This window comes from Drosophila obscura, unplaced genomic scaffold, assembly GCF_018151105.1.
Source record: "Drosophila obscura isolate BZ-5 IFL unplaced genomic scaffold, ASM1815110v1 contig_4, whole genome shotgun sequence".
In the NCBI taxonomy this organism is placed as follows: Eukaryota; Metazoa; Arthropoda; class Insecta; order Diptera; family Drosophilidae; genus Drosophila; species Drosophila obscura.
In genome coordinates, this window is record NW_024542828.1 from 4,990,846 (window position 1) to 5,016,142 (window position 25,297).

The following is a 25,297-nucleotide window of genomic DNA, read 5'->3' on the forward strand; positions in this document are numbered from 1 at the left end:
CATTAAGCTAACAAGCGTACTAAATGTAGTACAAAACGTGGCTAGAACCACAACCCACAGAGACACCGTGACGTTGATGTTGAAGTGTTGCCAACACTCTATGCATGTGTGCGGGGAAAAAGTGCTCGGGGAAAACTGTTGAGGAAAAACTTATGCAATATCAGCGATGCCACAAAATAGATTGAAACCAACTGCGGTCATACCACAACCCATGCACTCATTAGTTGCCTGCCAACTAGCGAGAAATTCATTTGTTCCACTCAGGTATCCAGCGCATCAGTCACTGCAATTAGAAGCCCAAAGGCCAACTGGAGACGCCGCGGCAAAGGCCAATAGCAGACTCCAAACCACGAGCAGCAACGGACCAGCGAGGACTTCAAGCCATGCGCTCGCCAAAAGCAAAAAGGGTGGGGAGGAAATGTAAGAGAGCCATCTACCTGGTGGCCCGAAACGGAAATGGAAACGCTCTCGCAGCCACCGCAAAAGCCGCAGCCCCACCGAATGCACTTTCTGAAATGCGAGACTTCCGGCGCCGTGGCACCACGTAACTTTCAAGGTTGCTTGGGGGCAAAGTCAGAGCTGTTCTATTAACATTTCCGTCGGAGAAAGCGACTCCCATTCCCGACATTCCCATTACCAATCGCCATTTTGAGTTATGTTCGACCAAATTGACATTTCACCTTGATTAATGGCCAGCGAGGAGAGAGAGCACAGAGCCCCCAGAGCCACAGCCAGGAGGTGGCAGCTCAATCATCGGTGTCGTTCTGGTGCTGGTCACGCGGCTCCAATCCGAGGTCATTGTCTTTTGTGCGGGTCTTAAATTTATTGTAGCGCATTAATTCGCTGTCCACCAAATCCCAGGCAGCCAGGCAGTCAGGCAGCCCAACCAGAGCCCGCAGCGGATAAGCATCTACGTAAATGGAAAGCAATTACGGCCAGGCGAATCTTTTGTTGTGAGCAAACCATTCCATATTTGATTCATTTGGAAACCAAAAAGGGTTAAGTCGGGCGCATGAATATTTAATTGATGGCCAGAGCAAAGCCTCCGGGTGGAAAAGGTGCTGTGATTGTTCTTAAATAATTTCTACAGCCCAAAAAACATTCCCAGACAATTCAATTCAATGAGAGAAAGGAAAACTGGTACAGCCTCAGGCGGCAGGGCTAATAGCTCATCCGTAAAGGGATATTACTTTAAAAGGGTTCGTCTTCTTATTTTAAGTATTTCTTTTCGTTAAATTAATGTATCATAATTATTTGTGCACTTTTCGCTTGGCCCAAAAACTTTCTTTGAAATATTCCATAAAAAAGAATAAGCTTTCCCCCCTCCATCCATTTGAATGAACACAGAAAAACCGAAATTTTAAATAATGCAAAACGGCATACATTTACTTTGGCCGAAAAACCGAAATACCCAACAAGATGGAAAGGTTGAAACAACTTTCTTACCCATCATTTGGCTTGGGTACCCTCATCGGGCACTCGTGCGGCAACAAAATGCTTAGGCACAAAAAACTTTTTAGCCAAAGACAATTTCCACCAGCCTCTCTCCACCACAGAAGAAAAGTTCGCAGCATTCAGCCACCGAAAAGGTAATGAAAGAAATGGGAATACAACAAGGGCGAAGGCGACTTTTCCCTTTTTTTTTTTGGTTGGTCTCTGAAGAGTGAGGAATCCTTTGTGTGACATTTGTTAGGTGGGGGGTATTGGGCTGTGGGTTCGTGACAGCCGCATGACACGGGGCGTGAGAGAGCTGAAAGCCAGCTGAAATTTCCGGCCAGAGCGTTGCCAAGGAAATCTCCTTACTAGGCTGTGAAATAAATGATTTAGTGAGTGACACTTGAGACCAGCGTTCGGCCTTCAGTTCGATTCGATTCGGTAATGTGTCAATTATACGGCCATTTAGTGCAACCGACTTGTGAGACTAGATTCGATTTATAAATTGTATTAACGAAAGACGAGACCTGGCGATGACGACGACGACGCTGGCTAACTTTTTGATTGAGCCTTTGAGTTCGTAAATCAATCAAAATTCTGTCAACAACATCCAATGAACTCAAGGTTCAGTTTTCTGTTCTGCTGCTGCCTGCCTCTTGACGTTTGAAATTTCATCGACAGTTTATTAAATTTATTAGGGGATCGTTGCCCAAACTGCCCCAAACTGAATTTAGCAAGTAATTCATGTCCAGAATCTAATGAAAACCACATTTTGGTGGTCCAACTTTTGCTGCTTTTTGTGGTTAGCAACTTTTGCTAAACACCCTAAAAATAACTAAAAATAAAGTCATTTTAGGTGCGCTGCGAGGGATATTGAAAAACTGGTTTACCATGCAACATGCAGCAAAGATTTTAATTTAAAGCATTTTCAAACTAAAAACAGGCACCAAATTAAAATAAAACATTAACCAAGCTTGGCCAAAGTTGTGCAACACACTCACCACAAAAAGTTCCTGCCAAAATACATTCAGAAAATGTGGCAAGTTATCATTAACACCTCGCTGATCCTGCCCCAACTACAAGCTGGACCTCTGTAAAATGGTAAATGGCTGTGGGAGGAATGGACCGACGGACCTAGAAAGGTGTTGGCAGTCGCTCTGGGGTAGCGCGTGATTCCCAAATTGATGTGCGGCACACTCTGCTCTGGTTACGTGGCATCAACATTTATGCCAGGATTTACGCTCAAAATATAAATCTTTCAACGGCATTAAGGAGATGCGTGCTCGTTGGTAGGATTTACAGCCATTACACTGCAAGGAAGAAAAATAATCCAAAGACTAAAATGAATGCACAGTAATAAAGATTTCCATTAGAAATAATTTCAAATTGATTTAAGATGGTCGAATTTTGAGTGAAGATTGTGGAAAATAAATTCACCGATTTATTGCTCAGTCTCAAGAAATGTTTAAAGATTTCTCAGATTTTTCTCTCAGTGTATCTGTACCTTCGGTTTCATGCTCCTTTTCTTGCTGATTTCGATTTCGAGTATAATTTTGTTTACCGCCCTGCCTCTCGTTTTAGAACCTCGTTTATGAACATATCGTCTGGTTTTAAGTGTTTTATGCTTTAATGTCAGCTAAGGTTGACCATTTATTGGCTTGCAAAACACTATCGTTTATTGAAAAAGTTCCCAACATAGAACCCAGAAAAGTTCATCCGTTTTTAGTCGGGAAAGCAGGGACCCCCCCGAAGCATCATTTACTATTATTTCGCATGCTGTCAAAAAGTTGGAGGACCTCGTGAACGGTCCTTGCTAAAACTTTTCTACTTGTCCTGCGAATAATTTATTTGAGTACACAGAGCAGCATATAATTTTTACTGTCTGCAAACTATGCATGTTTTATATTAAGTGGAAGTGGCAGGGAAAAAACAGTCAACGTAAATGTTTAATTTATAATGTGCAGACTCGTTGGCAGAGTCAGCAAGGCACAAAAAAGACTCTACCATGAATTTTTTTTTTTTGGACAAATTAATGCACAATTATTAGAATGAAAAAAACTGCAGACTGGCCAGGACGATAAAGCATAGAGCGGTCCAGCACATACGTAGAGAAAAGTTTATCAAAGAGGATAAGCCGTAGAGGAAGGCTAAGGATATGGTCCATGCGGATAATGCATGAAAAGCTAGTGGACTGACTGCCCATGTGGATAAGACTCATATAGGCAGTATACTGCCAGGAAGACCCGCACTGGACACACAGGAAAAGAAAGAAAAAAAAAGTTGGCTCGTTGTCGGGCCGACGGATCTTGGCCGGAAACATTTTTGGTTTTTATCAAGCATCCAGTCCCTGGGTCTCTTTTTCTCTCTCTGACGTGTGTATTTGTATGTGTGTGTCTGTTAAGGGAAATATAATTTTATCAAGCCCGAAACGAGGTCATGTGGGTTTTTCGTCGTCAGAACCAGAATCAGGACCAAAAACCAAGCCCAGAAGCACAGGAAAAATGCTGTACTTTCCCCATTCCATCTTCACTCTCATTTATACTGTGATTTTTTTTTTTTCGTAAAACATAAAAATGAAACTCATAAATTATGTTGCATAAATCACGGCACAGCCTTCAGTGTGTGCGTGTGGGAAAATGTTATATGGAAAATATGTGAATGCCAAATATGTATATATATGTATGAAAAATCGACCCCCTGAAATCAATTAGCAAATTAATTTGCTTCTTTTTTGCAAACAAAAAGAATCCCTTTCACGTTTCTTGGTTTGTGTTTGTTTGTTCGCATCAGATACTTGTAGTACGAGTATTTATCTGCATTTTATGCGCTGACATTTAATAAAAAATTTTCTCTCATTTTTGTTATGTGGCAAACAGTTTTAAGCTCTTTATAAAAGCAGAATAAAGTGTAAACCTTTTTAGGAATATCATAATGGAAGCATCCGAGCATTTTATTGCATTTCAAGAGCCGAAAAAAACAATCGAAAAACACATGAGCCACTCAAATGAAAGCTTCAATATCTTCTTTTTCTTGATGCTGCCTGGCATGGCACTACTTAAGTGTTATTTATGCAGAATTTCATGCTGAAACTGAAGAGCCAAAAGTTGAATGTACTACAATGGTCCTTGTACATACACCACTAGAATGCGAATGCAAATGGATGAAAAGCATATCTGCGGTCCGCCAGAGGATAAGCCAATAAATTCAAATAAAAAAGGCATCCCATTCTCCTCTTCTCTGCTGCTCTTTCTCTCATTTTTTTCCGTGTATATATTCATCAGCATTACATTGTGACAATGTGTTTTTCGTGGCGTATACTTAACGTGTGTGACTGTCATTAATGCCTGAATTCGAGCCACAATAACGCCACTTACCGAATCGAATCGGAATGGCCTCCAAAAAGATATTCGCTGATGCCGCCCCTTTGCTATTAATCACAATTATTGTCAGCCCGTCGGTTGTCGGTGGAGGTACAGGAGCAGCTCATATGTTCCGCCATCTGTGGTCCTGAATCAGGTCACAGCAGTTGTTCCGCCGTCGCTGCCGTCTCTTTCTGAGCCCCCTGACAAATTGCTCACAGGCTCTCAAAGTAGGTTACACAGCTGGCACTGTGCCCTGTACAGGTCCCTGTCCTTCTGTGCCACATACTCCCAGCCCGAACACCCAGTAGAACGACTAAATGCTTCTAATTGCTGACTGGGGCTTGGGGCTTTGTTTAAAAAACGTATGCAGTGGGGAAAATGTTCATTTCGCAATGAGTGGGTCACAAGTAATTGCTTGTGCGGATGATATGGGAGGCGTACCAAGAGGCGTAACGCTTTGCACTGAAAGGAAAATTTTTTCAAATCAATATTTCATGAGGAATATGTTTAAACTGATCTGAGAGGAATCCGATTCAAAGGAATACTATTATTACTCTCTTCATATACGATTTTTAATAGTTTTACTTACATTATTTTTATAATATATTTCCTAGAATTTCCAACGAATATTTAGTTATCTTTTGCCTATTTATAACCTTACTCAAAAAACAGTTAAGGGTGGATTATTTTATTTTATTTTTTTGGTTTATTGGATTGCATTTCTTTTCTTGGCGACTTCTTGGCGGTCTTAAGGTATTTTCTTCTTGTGCTATTTTGCTATTTTTATACCCGTACTCAAAAAAGAGTTAAGGGGTATATTAGATTTGTGGTAAAAGTGGATGTGTGCAACGCAGAGAAAGAAAAAATGTTTCCGACCCCATAAAGTATATGTATATATTCTTGATCAGCATCAATAGCCGAGTCGATATAGCCATGTCTGTCTGTCTGTCTGTCCGTCTTGTTGAGCGCCTAGATCTATAAGACTATAAAAGCTAGGGCAACCGAATTTGGTTTCCAGACTCATGTGATATCACACTGCTACAAGTGTATTTAAAAATTTCGCCCCGCCCCCACAATGGACGAAAATTTGTTGCTTCCCCCGTCTTCCCCTGCATGAAACACGCTACTGATTCTCTTTCTCGCTCGCAAACTCTGCCGGAGCGTAGGAGATGTAGAATCTAAATGGTACATGTACAATATACATGTTAGATGTAGAATATACATTGTATATGTATATGTAGATAACAGATGTAGCAACAAAAATGTAAAAAAATTTTTGTAAATTCTTTAATTCTAAAAAATCATATGCTGAAAAATGTATATACTGACTGAGTACGGGTATAAGTAGAGTCGCGTTCCCAGAAGCGACTCACACGTTCCTTCTCGTTTTTCTCTCACTGTATTGCTATTAGAACAATCAATAATGTATAGCCACTGGGACACACATATTTTGATTACAAAAATTCCACAATTTCTAATCCTAAATATTCAGTTTACCCGAAGGCTTAGGCTCTGGCTCTGATTTATGTCTCATGTTCTCCATTAAAATGGAATTTTGTCTTGAGATGGTAATTTATGGCACCAGCGGCAATGCTTTATTTAGAATATTGTAAATTTAAATCAAGGGTAGCCCCCAAAAAGGAAGGTGGTATGTGGCAGGAACCAGCCACTTGCACGGGCATTAGCATTTTGCAAGTATTTAAATGCGAGGAGCCTTCTCCATCGGCAGAACACAGCAGGGGATGGCCGGGCTGCCGATGTTATGGCACATTAATAACTAGAATTTGGATCGAGGTCTGGGTAGGCAACTGGGAGTGGATGGGTGTGGTTTATTTGAGTATTTTTGGGGGTGCGGCCACCAAGTTATGCCATTAAAATGTCAAAATTTTCAAGCTTCTCCACTCCGACACGCCAAATGAAACGTGGCACGCCCCCGCAGACACCTCTAACACGACACCGCCCATCTTGCCACCCAAAAAGAGAATCTCCTACCACAGAAAATGTGCCTTGAAGGGTAGCCAAAAGCTATTTAATACAAATTATATTCCGCCATCATTACAATGGCAATGGAACTGGGGAGGAGCCTATGGCCCTGTCCCATTTGGGAATACGCCAGGCAACTGTTTCCTCCATTTGTCTTAGAGAGCAAACTTTTCTCTCGAGTGGAAAGATGCAAAATGGACTTTGGGAAAGTCACAGCGCAAATGTCTTTAATATTTGACTTGTTTTCAGCCGACTGCAAATAGTTGAAATGCAATTGCGAACAAAACTTTACCCGAAGTGACATTTCAAAAGGAACAACTTTATCGAGAGAGAGAGACAGAGAGAGAAGAGAACGCTGCAGAAAGGCAGGAAGTACGGAAGTTGGTTGGGGGGCTACCCATCAATCTGATATCAATATGGAAATGAGATTGCCTTGAGATTTTTCAAAGAACTTTTCTTGAAGCTTTTCACTGATTTTCCCTGATTTTGCTCTACTTAAAGTTTGAGTAACCTGTACAAATCTCTACCGAAAACGGTGTTCAATTAGTTGGCGGCTTAACGAGTCAGCAGTTTCTTTTGCAGTCTCAAATATACTAAATTCTAATGACTGCCAGATCTTTTTTCCCCATTAAGTGATTTGGCGTGCAAAAAATGGCCAAGTCCACCCGCCTCCTCCCACCATACAAGGCGAAAGTAATGCCATGAAATTGATATGAATGGCCGCCAACAGCAAAAAACTTTTCTGCAAGCTGTACACAAACCAAGCAGAAGAAAAAGCAAAATAAATGAGTAAATAAGCAAGAAAAGGAAAAGCATTTTGTGCGCCAGGTGGCAGAGACCCAAAAAAAAAAACCAAAAAAAAACCCTTGAAAGTGCGCAAATTAATGATTATTTGAGGCAGTTTTTCTCCAACAAAAAAAATCTCTGTATAATGCAATCAAAGTTGGGTTAGTGCCAGGGGACCCGTAGCCCGAAGCCGATAACACAGATAACACAAAATTAGCAATTTGCCTTAATGTGATGTCTGTGATTGACCCCCAAAGGAAACCAGACAAACACACACACAAAAAATGGTCTCTCCCCTCCACAAATTCCCCAATGTGTGTTGGGTTTTTCCACTCAAAAATAGCTGCAGCTTTCTTACAGCTTGTTTTTTTAATAATTATTTTATTGATTTTCCACACTCGAATATAATCAAATGTACAAACAAACATACACACAGCACAACAGAACAGCGACAGAATAAATATTTCTTTTCGTTTTTGGGCTTTTAATGAGATCCCGCCCGGTGCTGGAAGGACTTGTGCCGTCGGCAGGCTAAAGATTTGTGATATCAATTCAGGCGGAAAATGTCTGGGACTCACTTAATTTAACAAGTGCGGAAAACGCAAAGCAAACAGGAAAACGCAGAGACTGTTGAGAGCAGATACAGCTATTAGAGAGTGCCAAGAAATAAGGCAAGAAAGAGTAGTCGAAGATTAAGATACACTTGGACGTACATTTTTAATATTATTATATATATTTTCTGTATGAGAGCAAGAAATCATTTTGAATCCATTCTACATTAAATCATCTATAGAATTCCAGTTATTTTAAAACAATAGAAGTTTCCCTCTTTTGTACAAAATCCCAGTATTCTTAGTGTATTAAATCAGCCATCCAAAAGTTCAAGCTCGTAATGGAGCCCTGGCCAACAATTTGAGTTCTGAAAGTACTCGAAATCCTTGCTGATTTTTAACGATTGCTGCGCGGAGTACAGCACATCCTTCAGACGCGAATATGGTTGGTAATTTTCCCCCATTTCCTGTGCACATTCATACAATGTACAAGTGTGTGTGCCAGTCCTTCCGTTTGCTGGTTTGCTTATGTATAAGTTTAATTATTGTAATGCTCACTCTGCCGGATTAAGCTGCTCCCTCCACCTCGAACAGCATACAGATGTCTGTATGTATGTACATATCCACTCTAGGGTTTTGAGTGATGGCTGTGTTTTCAATCAATTATACGCCAAAGCAACTTATTAGGGATTTGTGGCAGGAATTGGGGTGTCTCCTTATTCAATGGGAAAACCCAGAAACACAAAAGAAATATGATAGAACGAGCTCTGCTGAATACCTGAAATATGTACCTCGAAATGTAAATGGAATTTGAAGTACTTAGGTGTCATAATAAGTCCATGGTCTCGCAATGTGCCACTGACATAATTCAGCAAAAACACCAGCAGAGCAGAGCACACAGGAAGTCCACACACAGTGAGCCACAGAGCTGTCTTCCCATGAATAAATTATGCCAAGGCTGAGCACACAGAAAAATATGAAAAACAGAAAAACAGAAAAAACGGAACAGACAGAGATACCTTGTGCTTAGTGATACTTTTACACGGCGACGGCAGACAGGCAGACATGCAGCGGGTTGACATACAAATGCCATTAAAGTGGAGGTCGTATCACACACACATGCACACGGCGTATGCGCAATATTAAATTGATTTTTGTACCTCACTTAAAGTTTACGTTTTCCACAAACAATCATCAAATATTAATTGGTGTGGGAATTGAAGCAAATAAAATAAATAACAGAGAAATGTATAAAAATAATACAAAACTTGTTTGCTTACCTTCACCTTGGAGCAAATAATTTTCGGTCTGTGTTTCTGTGGAGGGTCTTCAACTGTTACCTTGGGGGCCGCAAACAAAATCAAACTTTTTGAAGCACTCGACGAGTCAAAAGAAAACCAATTTTCAGCATGTTCAAAACTACTTGGGCATACGAAAACCTTGGGGATCGGGCTTGGACTCTCTCACTCTCTCCCTGTGTATCCTCTGGTCTTTGGGTTTTGGGTACGGACTGGATTTTGTTTTCGGGTTTGGCTATTGGGTTCTGAGTTTCTGTATTGGCCAATGCCTTGTTCTCTGGCCGGCCCATTGTCACATTTCTATTATGTGTTTGGGTACGTCGACAATAGCAGTTGTTGCTGGCTTTTGTTGCCTCGTAAATATCCATTTATCTGCCGGCCTCTCCAACGCCGTGCTGTACTGTGTGTTTGTGTGTGCGTGAAACATTTCAATTTCCTAAAGGACCTGCAAGGCATGATGCTAGCATGCTCTGCATACATGTCCAGGGCATGGGCAAAAAGAAAAAAAAACGAGGCCGTCAGAGAGTCTGAGTTCTGAGCCACATCAAAATAGCCGGCGGCCGTCGGTCGGCTTTAAGCATTCCATTAAGTCGGAAAACACAACGGAAGATATATACATATTTTTCGCCTCTCATTGCTTGGCTCTGTGCCAACATCAGAGAAAGAGCGAAAACCTAAACAAAGTAGACGCAACACAAAAGAAATTTTTTGTTACAAAAATTTAAAAAAATATTTTATTATGTGGCAAAAGGGTTGTGTCCTTTTGACTGCTGCCTAAATATTTATATCAATTTCTTATATCTAAATATTTTGCATATTTATTTTCAGTGCGATGTTTTCGATGAGATTGACCTATCGGATTTGTGTTATTTTGAGTGTGGAATCAAGAACGTAAATCATAGTTTTCAGGTAAGTGAGAAGTACCAGTAGCGACACCGACTGCTGCATAAAATATTCCTTAGACATAATTAACCAATACGAAGCCATAAAAATGTAATGCGAAAAGTTGGTCCTCGGTCCTTCACAAAAATTTTTGGTTTTGCGTAAATATTTTATTTGGCTTTAGGTGCTTCGGTCTAATTAGTTTGGCAATTTATTCGGCCCACCTGTTTCATTTCAACTTATTAGCTATTAATTTGGCAAACTTCTACTTACATTTACCTGCCGACCTTCGTCTGCCTGTTCCAGAGAATCAGTGTGAAGGGCAGCAGAAGTAACTAAAACAAAAGAAAATGCTGCTGTCAGAGCCGAAGGATAAACATACTCGTATAGGCAAAAGTATCAGACACTTCCTGTTTGTCATCATTCCTCACTCAGGAAAAGCCAGATCAACCTTTGGGTCTACCTTAAGATTTCTTTCTTTATTTCTATATAAACGATATCAATACAGCCACAAAAAAGGGGGAAATCCCGGAAAAGCCAAGGCGGAAAAACAAAAGAAATCGAAGCAAAATTCATGCCAAATTAGCATAAGTAGGCAGACTCCTGCCATGAACAGAGTCTGTTGCTCGTATTCCTTATACATTTATTTAAATTTTGTGTCTTTTTCTGCTTTTCACACGAATGCGCAACATTTGATGCGAAAAATTAGGGCATTTGTGTGTCTGTGTGTGTGAGGAGAGATCATGGGGGGGAATTGGAATGCTTAGCCGCCGAATGGGAGCTTCCGTTGCGTGAACCTGCCCAATAATAAAAATCCGTATATATATCTTATATCTCTTTATAATATAAATAATAAATTCGACGAGCCGAGCGTATACGCGTGCTCAGGAAATTGCCAAAAGGTTTTCTGTTGCTCTTTCTGATTTTTTCCCATTCTTTCGGGGAAAATGTTATTAGCTAAAGGCGACGCCCATCATCGTTTTTTATTGTTTTTTATCTGCTGCTCCTAACTCTGTGAAGCCCTCGGAGAATTGGTTTAGGTGTTATCTAAGCAAGGAACCCACCCTCCTTTTGAAGGACTCACTTAAAGCCAGCGGAAAATTTTTTTTCTGTCTGCACACTGCTTAAAGTTTTATGTGTGAAACTCTCTTTCTGTTTGGTGCTGCTTAAAGTTTTATAGCGGAGGAAAAAACCACAACAATGGTTGCCAAGAGGGTTTTTTTTTTGGCATTCAATTTTTATGCACAAGGAGAGTACACAAGGCTGGAGTGAACGAGTATCCTGTCAATGGCAAATGCCTGTCAGTGGCAGTAAACCGCAGCAAACATGAGAATCCAAGCCTCGTTGCAGCTACAAATAAACCAATAAGCGGAACATTCAATCAAAATTTATATAAAAGAAAACAGTTTATAGAAAAACCTGGCATTTCCGTTGAAAAATACGACTAAAATATAGTATTTCTATGCACTGGAGTGGTGTGCAAATAGATGACATTTTAGACACTCTATTCGCGTTCGAAAGCCGTTTAAACTTTGTGTCAGATATTTAAGACCTCACGTAAGCGGCAACTTACCTGCTGCTTGCCACGTGCCGCAAACTTCTGCACGCAGACACATAGACAGACACGACACCCGTAAGAGGTTTGTCGAGCGGTAATCGCATTGTTAACAATCCCTTTGCCAATGCTGTTTAAGCCTCAAGACGATTCCCGATGTGCTTCACAGTAGTACTTACTTGGCAGTGGGAATGGCACAACATGTTGTTTACAGATTGCATAAGGATTGGCTTACATGGCTACAAAACGGCGTGCAACGTGGTGTATACGCATTGTTGGCATCCCCTTGAGGAGTTCGCTCCCATAGAAACCCTGCTGAGTCGCAGTTGAACTAATCTAAGAATAAAAGTGGCTCAAAATCTAGTTTTCATTTGCTTTTGCATTTCCGTTTTATTTCTACAAAAGCATATTTCGTTTAGTAGAAATTTTTGCTGCTTTCTATTCATGAAACTATGGAAAATAATATAAGACAGTCGTCAAGTCAGATCGAGCAGTGTCGACAATATTATTCTCTTACTTTGCCAGACTACCGCGATATTTATAGTAAATAAACACTCAACTAAATAATATATAATATTTAGGAATGGGAACGGCACAACACGTTGCTTACAGATTTCATTAGTATTGGTTTACATGGCTGCAAGACGGCGTGCAACGTGCCATATACGCATTGTTGGAATCCCTTTGAGGAGCTGTTCCCATAGAAACCCTGCTGAGTCGCAGTTTAATAATGTAAATCTGAGAATAGAAGTGGTTCAAAATGTACTTTTCATTTGCATTTCCATTTAATTTACACAAAAGCATCTTTCATTTGGTATAACTTTTTGTCCTTTTCTATTCATCAAACTATGGAAAATATTGTTTGTAAGAGAAGTTAAAAGGTTAAGATATTTCCTTTTCTTGTGCCATTGTCTGGCTTTTGAATGGAAGTTTATATAATAATGACTGACTCGTTACCATAATTGTTTGTGTCTAACAAGTGGATTTTAATGAGCTAATCGGCTTAGAGGCAGACAAGGCAAGCACCCACCTTGATGTCTAAGTGCATTTCTGGTTTCTGTAATTAGGTTGCTAATTAAATAAAATTACTGGCACCTTGAGAGAGTGCTTTTGTTTGAACCCAGCGAACTACTTGCATATCGAAGGGAGGAATGCGAGCGCTGGGTGAGCGCTGTAACAATGAACATTCTGGTAGCATGGTAGCAATAATTTACGCACTCCATTTAACGAACAATTTTCAAATGGTTGCTCCTTGCTTGTTCTCGTGGCATGGAATTTGTAATAGCAATCAAGTTGATTGATTGCCTTCACCACGAACACATCGAAGTTGCCAGCCTCTTCGACATCAATTATGCAAAGAGGCTGTGGTGGGGCCCCAACTCTTGTTCCTTGCGTATACGCAATGCAAGTCCTTAGAGGCAGCTGCTTCCACCGAAACATTACATGTTCTTTTTACAAATTACGCAGCATCCACAAAACTTAATTGATTTCCAGAAAGCCACCAGAAAGCCAGAGGAGTCAGCAAAAGTTATGCCCACAATCACAAATATTTCCATAATTGAATGGTGGATGGATTCCCATTCTGGTTTCTTGTTTAACAAACATCAACTTTGGAGTCAACAATTTTGAATCAGACTTCCACTGATTGCCAGCCATGGGGCAGTGGGAAGCAGTGTGAAAAGTTTTGAATGCTCTACCAAGAATATAACCAATTTGTTGAATGTCAAGTGACATTTGCTTTGTCAATTAGTGTTTGTTAGGCTTTGGTTTTAATTAAGGGTTTGCCAAATCTATTATCTTTGCTGCTGTATTGTGTTGTGGCTCTTATGGATGGCTTGGCTTACAAAGATTGATGAAAGATTTCGTGGGAACAAGCATAATTAATAAATGAATGTCTGTGCGTGTGTGTGTTGTCAAATGTTTTTTCACATATTCTGTTGAAAGAATTTTCAAATTAAATTTCAATTTCAAAGCTACTACATACGAGTATATCGTTGACTTTGTTCATTCATATTCAGTTGGTTTTGCTTTCCAAGAAAAATGTTCAAAAGGAAACCCAATTGAAAAACGTACAAAGCCAAGCATTGCATTATTAGTTTCTTTCTTTCTTTTGTTAGCTTGGCCCGCCCAGTGGTTGGAATATGTATAAAAATTTAGAAACAATCACGGGCAGGACCTGTGTGTGCCAGGTAATTGTAACACACTCTCCTACCCAGTCCTCAGTTCTAAGGTCTGCTGAAGGCTGTCCTGTCCCCTCACACACATGTCCTTGAACTTTGAAATTTCTTTCAACACAGTGAAACAAAACTCATAACATTTTAGCCATATAAATGTTTTGTGTGGCAGACAAAAAAAAAAAAAGAAAACTCTTGGTGGAAAAAAGTTGCCAAACAACACGAAGCCAACGCAAATGTGTTAATAGTCTTTGGCAAAGTCTATAACTTTGGTAGAGTTTATGTGTTCCTGCTTCTATAACGAGGATCTCGTTGGCCAATTCCTGGAACTCTCTATTTAGACGCGTGGCAGGTCTTCAAATCCAACAACAAACATAAATAGAAATTACTTTCGAGTGCTTTTTATTTTCAGCAATTAAAAATCATTAGACTTGCAAATGAGACTGTGCCTGTGACTGGAAGAAGAAGTAGAGTCAATTTGAAAGGCAATTATGGAAGTGTTTCTCTTATTCATGGAGTGCATAAGATGTTGGAACTATGTATATATATTTCAGCCTGTAGCATACAATTCAGACGCAAGTTAAAGAAATTTGCAACCTGAAACCTTTCAAACCAATTCCAACTATTTCATAAACTCATTCAAATTCGAAGAAAACCTAATGATTCATAAGCTTCCAAGTATTTTCCCACTTGAAACACTTTCTTAAAGACAAACAATTTGTATACAGCTTTGCCATTGAAAAACTTCAACACGAATATAAAATTTTTTAAGCAAAAGTTTAACGAAATTTCCATACTATACCGAAAACTTTGGTCGAACAGCCAAAGGCCTTTTTCCACCAAGGCGGGTATTAAAATTTCAAAAGTAATTTTAACATTTCTTTTCCTTTGACTCTGCGGTGATAATGAAAAAATAAGCATGGGAGCGTGTGTCTGCCTCTCGGGGGCTTTACTAAGAAATAAGCCAAGGAATATACATAAATATATATGTATATACAGATATATATGTGTATGTATGTACAAACAGAAGACGTGTTTCTGGCAGAGACACGAAAACGGTTTTGATGTGCTCACTGGGGGACAATGCGGCGTATGCGTAATTTGGCTGCTGTTGCTTCTTCTTGGACTTCTGCTCTGTTCTGTTGCTCCTTGTCATGAATATTTGGGTGGGCGCCACTTCGGTGTTTGGGCCTAATGAATTCTGGCATATGTCGCCTTGGGTTTGAAGTGGCACAGTGGTGCACAGGTGGCTCCTAAAAGTACTTTAAAACTATACATTTCTACCTTGAAAAATGCTTATTAAATATTCAGGCATGTTCCAAGGATGTGCGTCAGCTTCTGCACACTTGAATCCTTTAAAGAAATGTTCAAGTAAACCTTACAAATATTTACCCAAAGTTGAAGAATATCCAAGAAAGGTTTTTCCACATTGCACGTCAACAATTTCAAGAGGAACTCTTTCAACTCTTGTTGAAGGGGTGCGCTTCTCCTTTCGTTTGAGTATCAGCCAGAGCTCTAACCATTTCCTAACATGATAATGCAGACCACTGTGCATGTGTCTTAGCGGTTTCTTTTCTGTTTGTTTATGTGATTGGAGAGCGCGACCTGCTGAGCCTTCGAGATGAGGCTGCTGCGGCCTGTGTCAATAGCTTTGGGCGATTTACGATTACACATACCAACCGAAAATTTAATGCGATTATATTGGGTTGACACGCCCACAACACAACACACAACACAGATATCCAACCAAAAAGAGCTTAATGCTTGAAACTCAGAATTGGGAAAACTGCGCAGGCAACACGGGAATAACTGATTAAAGCCTAATTCAATATGAATTAATTCTGTTGTTTAAACACCCAATTAATCGCTCAAAAGTTTTGATCCTTTCCATTTGAATGGCACTCGTTGCGCTTGGCTGAACATCAATTTGCATTTCAGGAGGTCATAAATAATTTTATTGATTGGAATATTGAAAGATTTTCGCCCGTAAAATGTTTGTCGCCGAAGTGGAGGGGGAATCTAGGGACCTGCATTGTGTGTCGCTCCGCATTGGCAGAACAGTTAGCAGCAGCTGTCGCTGCCAGTTTTATGTTGTACCGTGTGCCCTGTTTTTACGGCCACTCTGCCACATTTTTCTTTCGCTTTTTTTTTTTTTTGTGTTGTTTGCAAGTGGAGACCCGCTGCGATGACGCTACACACCCATGTAGTAGCAGCCACACACACACATGTTAGAAGAAGCGCAAAATTGCAATCAGACACCGTTTGCCGAATGGGTCAACACAAAGGACACGCAAACAAACGAGAATTTATTAACCCGCAGATTGGATTCTGCCGTTGACGCCGATAGGTGATGACCCAAGGTGCCAGACATGGCATAAAAAGTGAGAGCAATGAAATATGAAAATGTGATTAAAAATGGCAGTCAGCGGGAGCTTAGCCTTTGAATAGGAGATGCCCCCAAGGGAACACCTTTTCATGTTGTTCTTAAATTTAAATTTAATTACATTGCGGCATCCATTAAATGACAGAAAATCCCCTACTATGCCAATAAATTCCGCCCACATTTCGACGAGAATAAACCTCAAATGGTCCCAAAATAAATTGGAAATGAAATGCAGCTGCAGTTCGAATAAATTTTACAGTTTTCGTGTGGCAAAGGGGAGGAGAAGGATGCATGCGGGCTTTGGTAATTGGCGGCTGACTGACAAACGAACTGAACCGCACGCTCCGGATTTTCGCTTAAAAGCAAATCCATGTTGCAAATGTCAAAGTCAGAGAGTGAGAGAGAGGACCCCAGGCCCCAGGCAATATCCCAGACCCAAGGCACGTGCATTGGGAATCACTTAACCATTTCACATTAGACTAATTGAAAAAACAGGAAAAAGCCGACAGACGTGGAAGTTTCGGTGGCGGCGGCAGTTGCGGCAGTGCTGCTCCTCCATCATGGTGCAAAGGCAGAGGTCGTTAAAATGCCACAGGCAGGCCATGAGGTTCGATGGGTGATGGCGTTGCGGCTGTGGTTGCACATTAATTGCAACATTGAATATGCAAACAGGCGGCTGGCGCTGCGGTGGCAACAGAACCCATCCGACCGTGCCAGACCACTTTTGATTGCAAATTCCAGGAGCATTGGCTGAATGGAGGAGCCCGCAAAACCACCAACCCCCACTCAGACTCAGGCTGAGAGTAGTCGGTGTGTAATTAATGCGTTTAAAATGCAATTAGTGTTGCGGTTAGATTCCATCTTGAGGTTTGGGGTTGGCATCAGCTTCTTTGGGGGCGGCACACGGATGATTTATTGATGATAATATGAAAGCCTCAAAGCTAAAGAGCTGCATCCGGGTCAAGTCCGCTTCTGGTTCTGGTTCTGGCTTGTGGCCAAGTCTTGTCGCCACTTTGGCCCCCAAGTCGATTGGCTCGGAGAGCTCACTTTGCTGTCACAACAGAGACCGACATTGTGCGGTTTATGGCATGAAGGTGAGCCAATTGCACTCGCTTTGGCTCTCTCTGCTCCACTCCACTCCACTCCATTTAGAACCACTCTGCACTCATCACACTCCATACTCCACACTCCACTCACTCTGTGGGGTCGTCGGTTGTCGTGTCACAGCTCCTGACATTGGCATGTCAACTGGTCATTGTCGGAGCTCTTGGTTAAGTCAACTGCAGTTGGCAGCGGGAATACGTACTCTGTGGTGCCATGGAGTGTGTGTTGATGCCATCCTCGAAATATTTAATACCTTTTTGTCTCCCTCTGTCTCTCTCTCTCTCTCTCTCCAAGAAAACTTAATTACGAAATCTAATTAAAACAGAAATTAATGGGTAATGGGTAAAGAACAAACACAGTCATAAGTTAACCGTGTCTAGACAGGAGAGCAGCAGTCCATTAAGTCAATAAAATACCTTATTATGTACCCAACAAACTTGACCGCAAAATGCGATAACTATGCGAGCGAAAAATAAAAATAAATAAAAAAAGAGGGTAAAAAATGGGAAGAAATGTAATGAAAACATGGCCATCGGAAGGACATGCATGTGCGTCGTAAATTCTGAGCAGAGAGAACAACCCCATCATAATTCACTAAGGTAGCCCACGGCGGTTTCCCTACCCTCCTACGAAGGTCGAAGGTTGGATATATTAATTATGCTTGCGAGTCTTGTGTTCGTGGGTGGGGTGGCTGGTTATGGTTATGTTATGGACACTTGAATTGGCGCTCATACAGCGGCTTGTACTACTTAGGGGCTTGGCACTGACTGAAATTCGTGTATGTCTCTGGCTCTCAGCTATCTGCGCATTATCCTTTAACAGGAATACAGGCATTAGCATATTAATGAGGAGCCTCCCTCTCCTGCCCCGAACACTACACGAATAAACCCTCATTTGATTACACAACTAATAAGCTGGCCCCGTCATCCGTGTGTGGTATGGCTTATGTACATTACGACGATGAGTATGTATACCAGTTTCCGTTGCGGGTTAAGTGCTAATTAGAATTGTTAAATATTTGACTTGTCTTTGAGGCACTGACATAATCAGTGGACCATCCCTAGGAGGCAACACTGAAACCTTCTGGCTGTTCCTGGTCTTAACGGATTCTACTCCCATTTCTAATCTAATCGCTAATCTCTAATTCTCTTGCAGATAATCACACCCACTCGCTCGCTGGTGCTCTGCGCCGAATCCAGACGCGAAATGGAGGACTGGCTGGGCTCTCTGAAGACGGCCACGGCCCCGCAGCGTCCGCGTGGCGACAGCTTTCTCATCGAACAGCATGACATCCTGTCGAATCACCATCACTGGTATGCCACCTCGCATGCGCGACCCACCTACTGCAATGTGTGCCGGGATGCCCTCTCCGGCGTCACATCCCATGGCCTCAGCTGTGAGGTGTGCAAGTGCAAGGTGCATAAGCGTTGTGCGGCCAAATCCATTGCCAATTGCAAGTGGACAACGCTGGCGAGTGTGGGCAAGGACATCATTGAGCAGGCCGATGGCATCATTATGCCGCATCAGTGGATGGAGGGGAATCTGCCAGTGTCCGCCGTGTGTGCCGTGTGCAAGAAGACATGCGGCTCGGTGTTGCGACTGCAGGATTGGAGGTGCCTCTGGTGCCGGGCCACATGCCATGTGGCCTGTCGACCACAGATGGCGGTGGCCTGTCCCATTGGACCGGCCAAGCTATCCGTGGTGCCGCCGACCAGTGTGCATTCAATTAGCACTGATGATGCCTGGGATGTGGCCAGCCCCAGGGGCAACTTCTCGCCCCTGCTCGTCTTTGTCAACTCCAAGTCCGGCGACAATCAGGGCGTCAAGTTCCTGCGACGCTTCAAGCAGCTCCTCAATCCCGCTCAGGTCTTTGATCTGATCTCAACGGGTCCCAGTCTGGGCCTGCGACTCTTTCGACATTTTGAGATGTTTCGCATTTTGGTCTGCTCGGGCGATGGCTCCGTGGGTTGGGTGCTAAGCGAAATCGATCGTTTCAATATGCATGTGAGTCCTCAACGAATCTGCCATAGTCAACCTAAAATTTATTCCAAAACTTTGCTCTGCAGAAACAATGTCAGGTGGCTGTCATGCCGCTGGGCACTGGCAACGATCTGGCCAGAGTTCTGGGCTGGGGCTCCAGCTGCGACGATGACACCCACTTGCCGCAGATTCTGGAACGCTATGAATCGGCCAGCACCAAAATGCTGGATCGCTGGAGCATCATGGTCTTCGAGAAGGCCATTGCAGTGCCAAAGATACCAAAAATGTCAATCACCACGGAACAGGAGGCCATGCTCACCGGCATGGTGACCTCGGCGAATCACCATCTGCGCTTCATTGTGGAGACGAATGATACCCAGACGCTGATCACTTCGACGCGTAATCTGTGCGACACAGTCGACGATCTGGTGTCCCGCATCTCGGAGCATCACAAGGAGGACGAACAGTTGAGCGTCAAGTGCGATATACTGAAGCAAAAGCTGAATATGCTGCTCGATGCCCTGCAGGAGGAGGAAATGGGTGCCCATAGTGGCGATGATTTGATAGCAACCATAAGGAGTCTCATAGCGCGTAGCATAGCATCCACCTCGGGCGCCAATCCATCCTTGCTGTGAGTTTACTTTCTTTTACTTTTACTCCAACTTTTTTCTAACTTCCCCCACTTTGCTCTCAAGTAACCCAAACATATCAATCGAAAAGAACGAAAAGGATCAAATCAACTCGAAGGAGCGTCGCAACAGTCGCTCCTTGCGTTCCAGCGAGAAGGAGGCGCTCCAATGTCGTGCAAATAGCGTGAAGCGTGCCATCTACAATGTGGTGGAGCATTCGGAGCCGGGACGACCCAAACGCTATCAGCGTAAGCTCTCGATCACGCCCTTTGAGTCGCTCAAATTGCCAACGAATACATCTGGCGACTCCACGCCCTGTGGCTCCCCATTGCCCATAATACCACCCATCAATATTATATCGCCCACAATGGAGACTTCTCGCCTCACCTGCATCTCTCCGTTGCCGGACACGCGCCGTGATTCGGTGGACGAGAGCTTCTTCAACAGCATTAATCTGCCAGCACCACGGCAATTTGCGGACAGTCGCAGGAGCTCGGGAGTGGATGTTATCCAGGAGATGGAGGAGGGTCCCAATGGGGAGACAGTCTATCGCATGGGCCGCATGTCTCTCAGTGGCGGGGCCAACATTGACGATGCTGGCAATCGTCTGTCGCCCAGCAGCGATGCTGGCGACAACACGGCCACCGATCGCAAAGTGGACTTCCTGCGAGTGCCCATAATGACAAGCGAACCGCTGGTGGATCCCCTGTCCGACTATAGACCCGTCGAGGTGTTTGAGCGCACCTACTACATGACGCGCGAGTTGGATAACGCCAAAGATAAGGAAAAGGAAATGGAAAAGGGAAAGCTGTTGAGTCAGGAGTCGAGCGGCACTCTAGATGTGGAAAAGGAGGACAATATGCTCACTGAAAAGCAGGCGGCATTGGTACACACTTGTAATCTGCAGGTACCCGGCATTGTCGTAACCCCCAACTCCCAAAATGTATACTCAAGCGCCAGTTTAACAATCATTGATACCGATGCACAGACCACCACTGTACGTTTGCCATCTACCAGCGGAATAAAATGCCATTCCCTAACATTCCTTAACTGTTTTTTTCTGTAACTGCTTTCCAGGATCAGTCCTCTTCGGATGAGATGGCAGGCGAAGCCAGCGATGTGCTGTCGGCCATAAGCAATGAGGAATGCAGCGTCGCCTCGGAGATATTCGACAAGCAAGATGCTGGTCAGACTTTGGGCGACATTATACAGGTAAGAGATAACTCAGATCATAAAGAAAACATATATTCAACTTCCCCTTCGATAGAATCTCGATGCCAGCAATTTTACGCACATTGATTCTCCCGAAACGAGCGATGAAACGGAGGCCATGCCGGGCGAGAGTATTATGGATGACATTAGCTCCGTGCTGGGTCACGATATAACCTATGCGCTGCAGGACACCATAACCGATGATACCACCACACTCTGCTCGGAGCATATGGGTCCACCGAAGCCGCCGCGCAAGAAGTCGCTGAGTGCCTTGAGCCGCACCCAAACGCATCCAAGGAGACGCAACTCCTCGCCGCCCAGAATGGCAAGGCTCGCCCGCATGGATAGCGATGAGAATCCACAACAGTTTGGATTCGAGAACATTGTCTTTGAGATAGACAATCGATGCGATGATCAGAAGATGAGGGAACCGCCGCGCTACTGCAGTTTGGCGCAGTTCGTGGAAGGTAACGATATAGCGCGTCAGAGCTTCAAGGTATGTCCTAGATCCTAGTCTGCCATAAAGTATAGTATAGTATTGTATATAGCTTAAACAGTATATAAGTATGTAACTGTAGAGCTATTCTATGGTGTTATCGGAAGTACTCAGACATGGCCACTTATGGTAAAAATCTTTGTTGCTCTCCGTTTGCTTCTTCTTTTTTCTTCAAACGTTTTTCTTTTTGTTGTTCGTGTGTAATCGAAACGAAACTTGCCTCAAATCAATCAAATCAAATCTAAACAATCCTGCAAAAATCACCACCAACCGACCAACCAACCAACCAACTTCCTGTGCCTCCTGTGCTACTATCCTCGACTCGACTTGATCGACTCTACTACTCTACCAAATCTCTCAATGAAACAATGAAAAAGCGTCCCAAAAAGCGCACTTCACTGAAACTGAAACCCAAACCAACTACAACCAATGAACAATCCTCCAATCAACAGCAGCTAATGCAAGAACAACGGAGCAACAACGAAGGCAACAATCCAAATGCAGCCAACGATAATGAAGACAACGCCGACACGGATATGGCAGCAATGCAAACGCCAACGAATGTGCCCCAGCCCCAATATGTGGCAATGCCACACACAAGCGAGGATGAACTGTCCACACAAACGGCAATTAAAATAGAAATACACGATGTTGACTCGACTGTGACAGGTGTGCGCAATTTGACCAGCAACATGAAATCGACATCGCCCACCAAGAAATCGGGCCATGGACAAGATGTAAAGCGCATTACTTTTGATGAGTCGTGTAAGAAAGAATCCTTTGATGATGTAAATCCCAACTATCCACAGATAAGTGTTGTTGTCAGACCGCCGACACCGTTGCGCGGCGACTGCATCAAGCCCGTTGCCGTTGCCATGTTGTCTGCCACCAGCTCATCCGGTGGCAGTGGCAGTAGCGGTTGCGGTGGCGGTGGCATGACCATGGCCTGCACGGGCCTGCTCGGCGTTCGCGCCATGAATGCCTCCGAAATTCGTCGGCATTCGAGTCATGCGCCCAGCAGTCTGGCTGTACGTGAATTCGACAAGGACAAAGATCGCCGTCACTCCGGCTTCAATCCCAATCAATTGACATTGGATCCGGAGCATGCGCGTTTTCTCAGCAGCTCCCCAGCCGCCAGTCGCAGGATTAGCTGTGGCAGCCTCTTCAAGGTAAGTCTCCCGCCCATTGTTCCCCATCCACGACCTCGAACTCGATCTCGATCTCGAACTCGACCCCCCGCAAAAATACCCCACATATTTGACTTACATTGGCACTGCATCGTCGGCAAAGCGCGGCATAAAGCAAAAAAAAAAAACAAGTTTTGAAGTATGTGAATCGATGGTTGTGTCAGGCGAGAGCAATTGGTGTCAAGTGCAGAGTGCAGTTCTCATACAGCCTTAATACACACTTAAACAACAACAACAACAACAGCAACAGCGACTTTAGGTAATTGTACTTATAAGTAAACGCAACCACCACCACAACCACCACAGCCACAGCCACAAGAGAGATTTCTGTGATTATCGTATGTCTGCTGGACCTACAAATTCAATGATTCATCACAACAGGTTTTTAGTTTGGATTTTACACGAGTTTTCCCTTTAGTTTATAGGTTTTTGGTTAGATATTATGTGCAATTGAAAGGGAAAGTAATTTACGAAAATTAAATCAATACTCACATTTTTTTTCGAAAGAGAACAAAGTATTAAATATTAAAAACCATAAAAAGTCGAACAAAGGTACAGCTCTTATTCAGCCAAACTTAGATCAAATTTTGAATTAAAACCGTTTGCTAGTAAAACAAAATTCGACAGAACTTTCCTTAACATAATCTTTAAAAAAATAAAAATAATTATGCTGTTGAAAATTCAAAATACAAGATGTTCGTAACTAACTTTTCAATATCCAAAACACCATTTTAATCGCACAAAATATATCTCCAAAGACTGTTCATTATGATTTGCCACATTATTTCTGATTTAGCCACAGAGTTTTGTTGCCACGTTTAAGTTCCTCGTAAAATTATGAACCACAACAAAATTAAAACCGAAAAAAAAACATCCATGTATTGGTTATACAATAAAGCACAAACAAAAAATTGGTATGTATTTCAAAATTATGTCAAAACTATATAAAATTATGATTTGGAATATACTTAACCTTCGAACACACAGCCCACAACCAATATATATAATAATAAATAGCCACATAATGTACTATACTCGTATGCATATACACACGCAACAATTTTAAAAGCAACATAATACTAAATGCATTTTCTTAGAAGAAAAACCAAAAGGTTGCCACGAAACGGGGCTATGGATTGTTCAGAGTTCGGTTCTTTGTGGTCGCCGAACCAGATATTCGTTTGGCCACACTGGCGCTTATCAGGCCGCTCATACCTCTGGTAAGCCAGTCACCCCCCACAGCCGGGGAAAGGGTATCACCCAACAATTGATATCCCCAATAATTTCTGCGTTCCTGCGTTCGTTCGATGTGTAAATCCCCCCAGCAAATGCCGCTAAAATACTGATCTATAAAACCAATTGAATGAGTAAAAAACTTCGGTGCAACCGAGCTGTGAAAACCCTTAACAAAAATCTATCTTAATTTACAAGTAGTCCGTTTATCAAAGACTAAATGTTTTCCCTCAATTTGTGTAAGTGAATTTTTGTTAAGGGTAAATCGAAAAATGTGAAAATCCTATGTACAAAGCGTGTGTTCCAGTTCCAGTTTCCGTTTCAGTTTCCTCAGCACCTGCGTCAGTTTTCGCTTTTGAGTAGTGTTGCAAAAGTAACCAATAAGTAAACAAACTCTGTTAACCAACACTTAAACAAACAAGAAACCGATAAACATGTAGCTTCTGCTTACCTGCTACCTATCCAACCTACAGCTATGATTTGGTTTGACTTTATGATTTATTTGTTTTCCAGTAGTGTCTCTGTTACTCTCCTCTGTCGCTCTCCTCTCTCTTGCTCACTACAACTCTCTCTCTCTCTCTCTCTCTCTGAAAAAGTACTTAGCAACCCTACGAACAGTAACTGCAAGTCACACTCACCCCAGCCAGCAATCACCAAACACCACACAGAGTTTCACACACACTCAAAATCACATCCACATCCACACCCACACCACTCCACATGTTTCTTTGTATCGTAGTTAGTGCTGACTTTCCAGTTGCTCTTTGACACGTACTCGATACTTCGACCTGCAGTGACCCCCATGTAATCGATGCATCTCTCTTGCAGCCGAACGAAGGCCTGCCCAATCTACAGACCCTCAAGGGCTCCAAGTCGAGCCTGTTCATGGGGTCAACGCTGTTCGGCTTCGATCACTTTGCTGCTGGCGATAAGGACGACAAAACGGGCAAGGACAAAGAGAAAACGCCCACAGAGGAGACCACTCGAAAGTTACCCATCATCAATCCATTGGTTCGACTGCCCAATTGGCCAAGTAAGCATAGCCTGC

General features: G+C 42.6%; 1 protein-coding gene across 5 annotated transcripts in view; it reads left to right on the forward strand.

The window, feature by feature from the left end:
• Positions 1–25,297, forward strand: part of LOC111072430 (diacylglycerol kinase eta) — a 40,747-nt gene that overhangs the window by 13,500 nt on the left and 1,950 nt on the right. Inside the window, exons 3-11 of one of the 5 annotated variants that reach the window (XM_022364316.2) lie at positions 10,243–10,323; positions 18,668–19,516; positions 19,579–20,123; positions 20,188–21,118; positions 21,199–21,333; positions 21,389–21,829; positions 22,282–22,998; positions 24,114–24,236; positions 25,078–25,282. In XM_022364316.2, coding sequence (XP_022220008.2) covers positions 10,243–10,323; positions 18,668–19,516; positions 19,579–20,123; positions 20,188–21,118; positions 21,199–21,333; positions 21,389–21,829; positions 22,282–22,998; positions 24,114–24,236; positions 25,078–25,282 — 4,027 coding nt within the window. Of the gene's footprint in view, positions 1–10,242; positions 10,324–18,667; positions 19,517–19,578; positions 20,124–20,187; positions 21,119–21,198; positions 21,334–21,388; positions 21,830–22,206; positions 22,999–24,113; positions 24,237–25,077; positions 25,283–25,297 lie in introns of all 5 variants that reach the window. The other 4 variants (XM_022364360.2, XM_022364341.2, XM_022364349.2 and 1 more) reach the window with 4 other exon arrangements.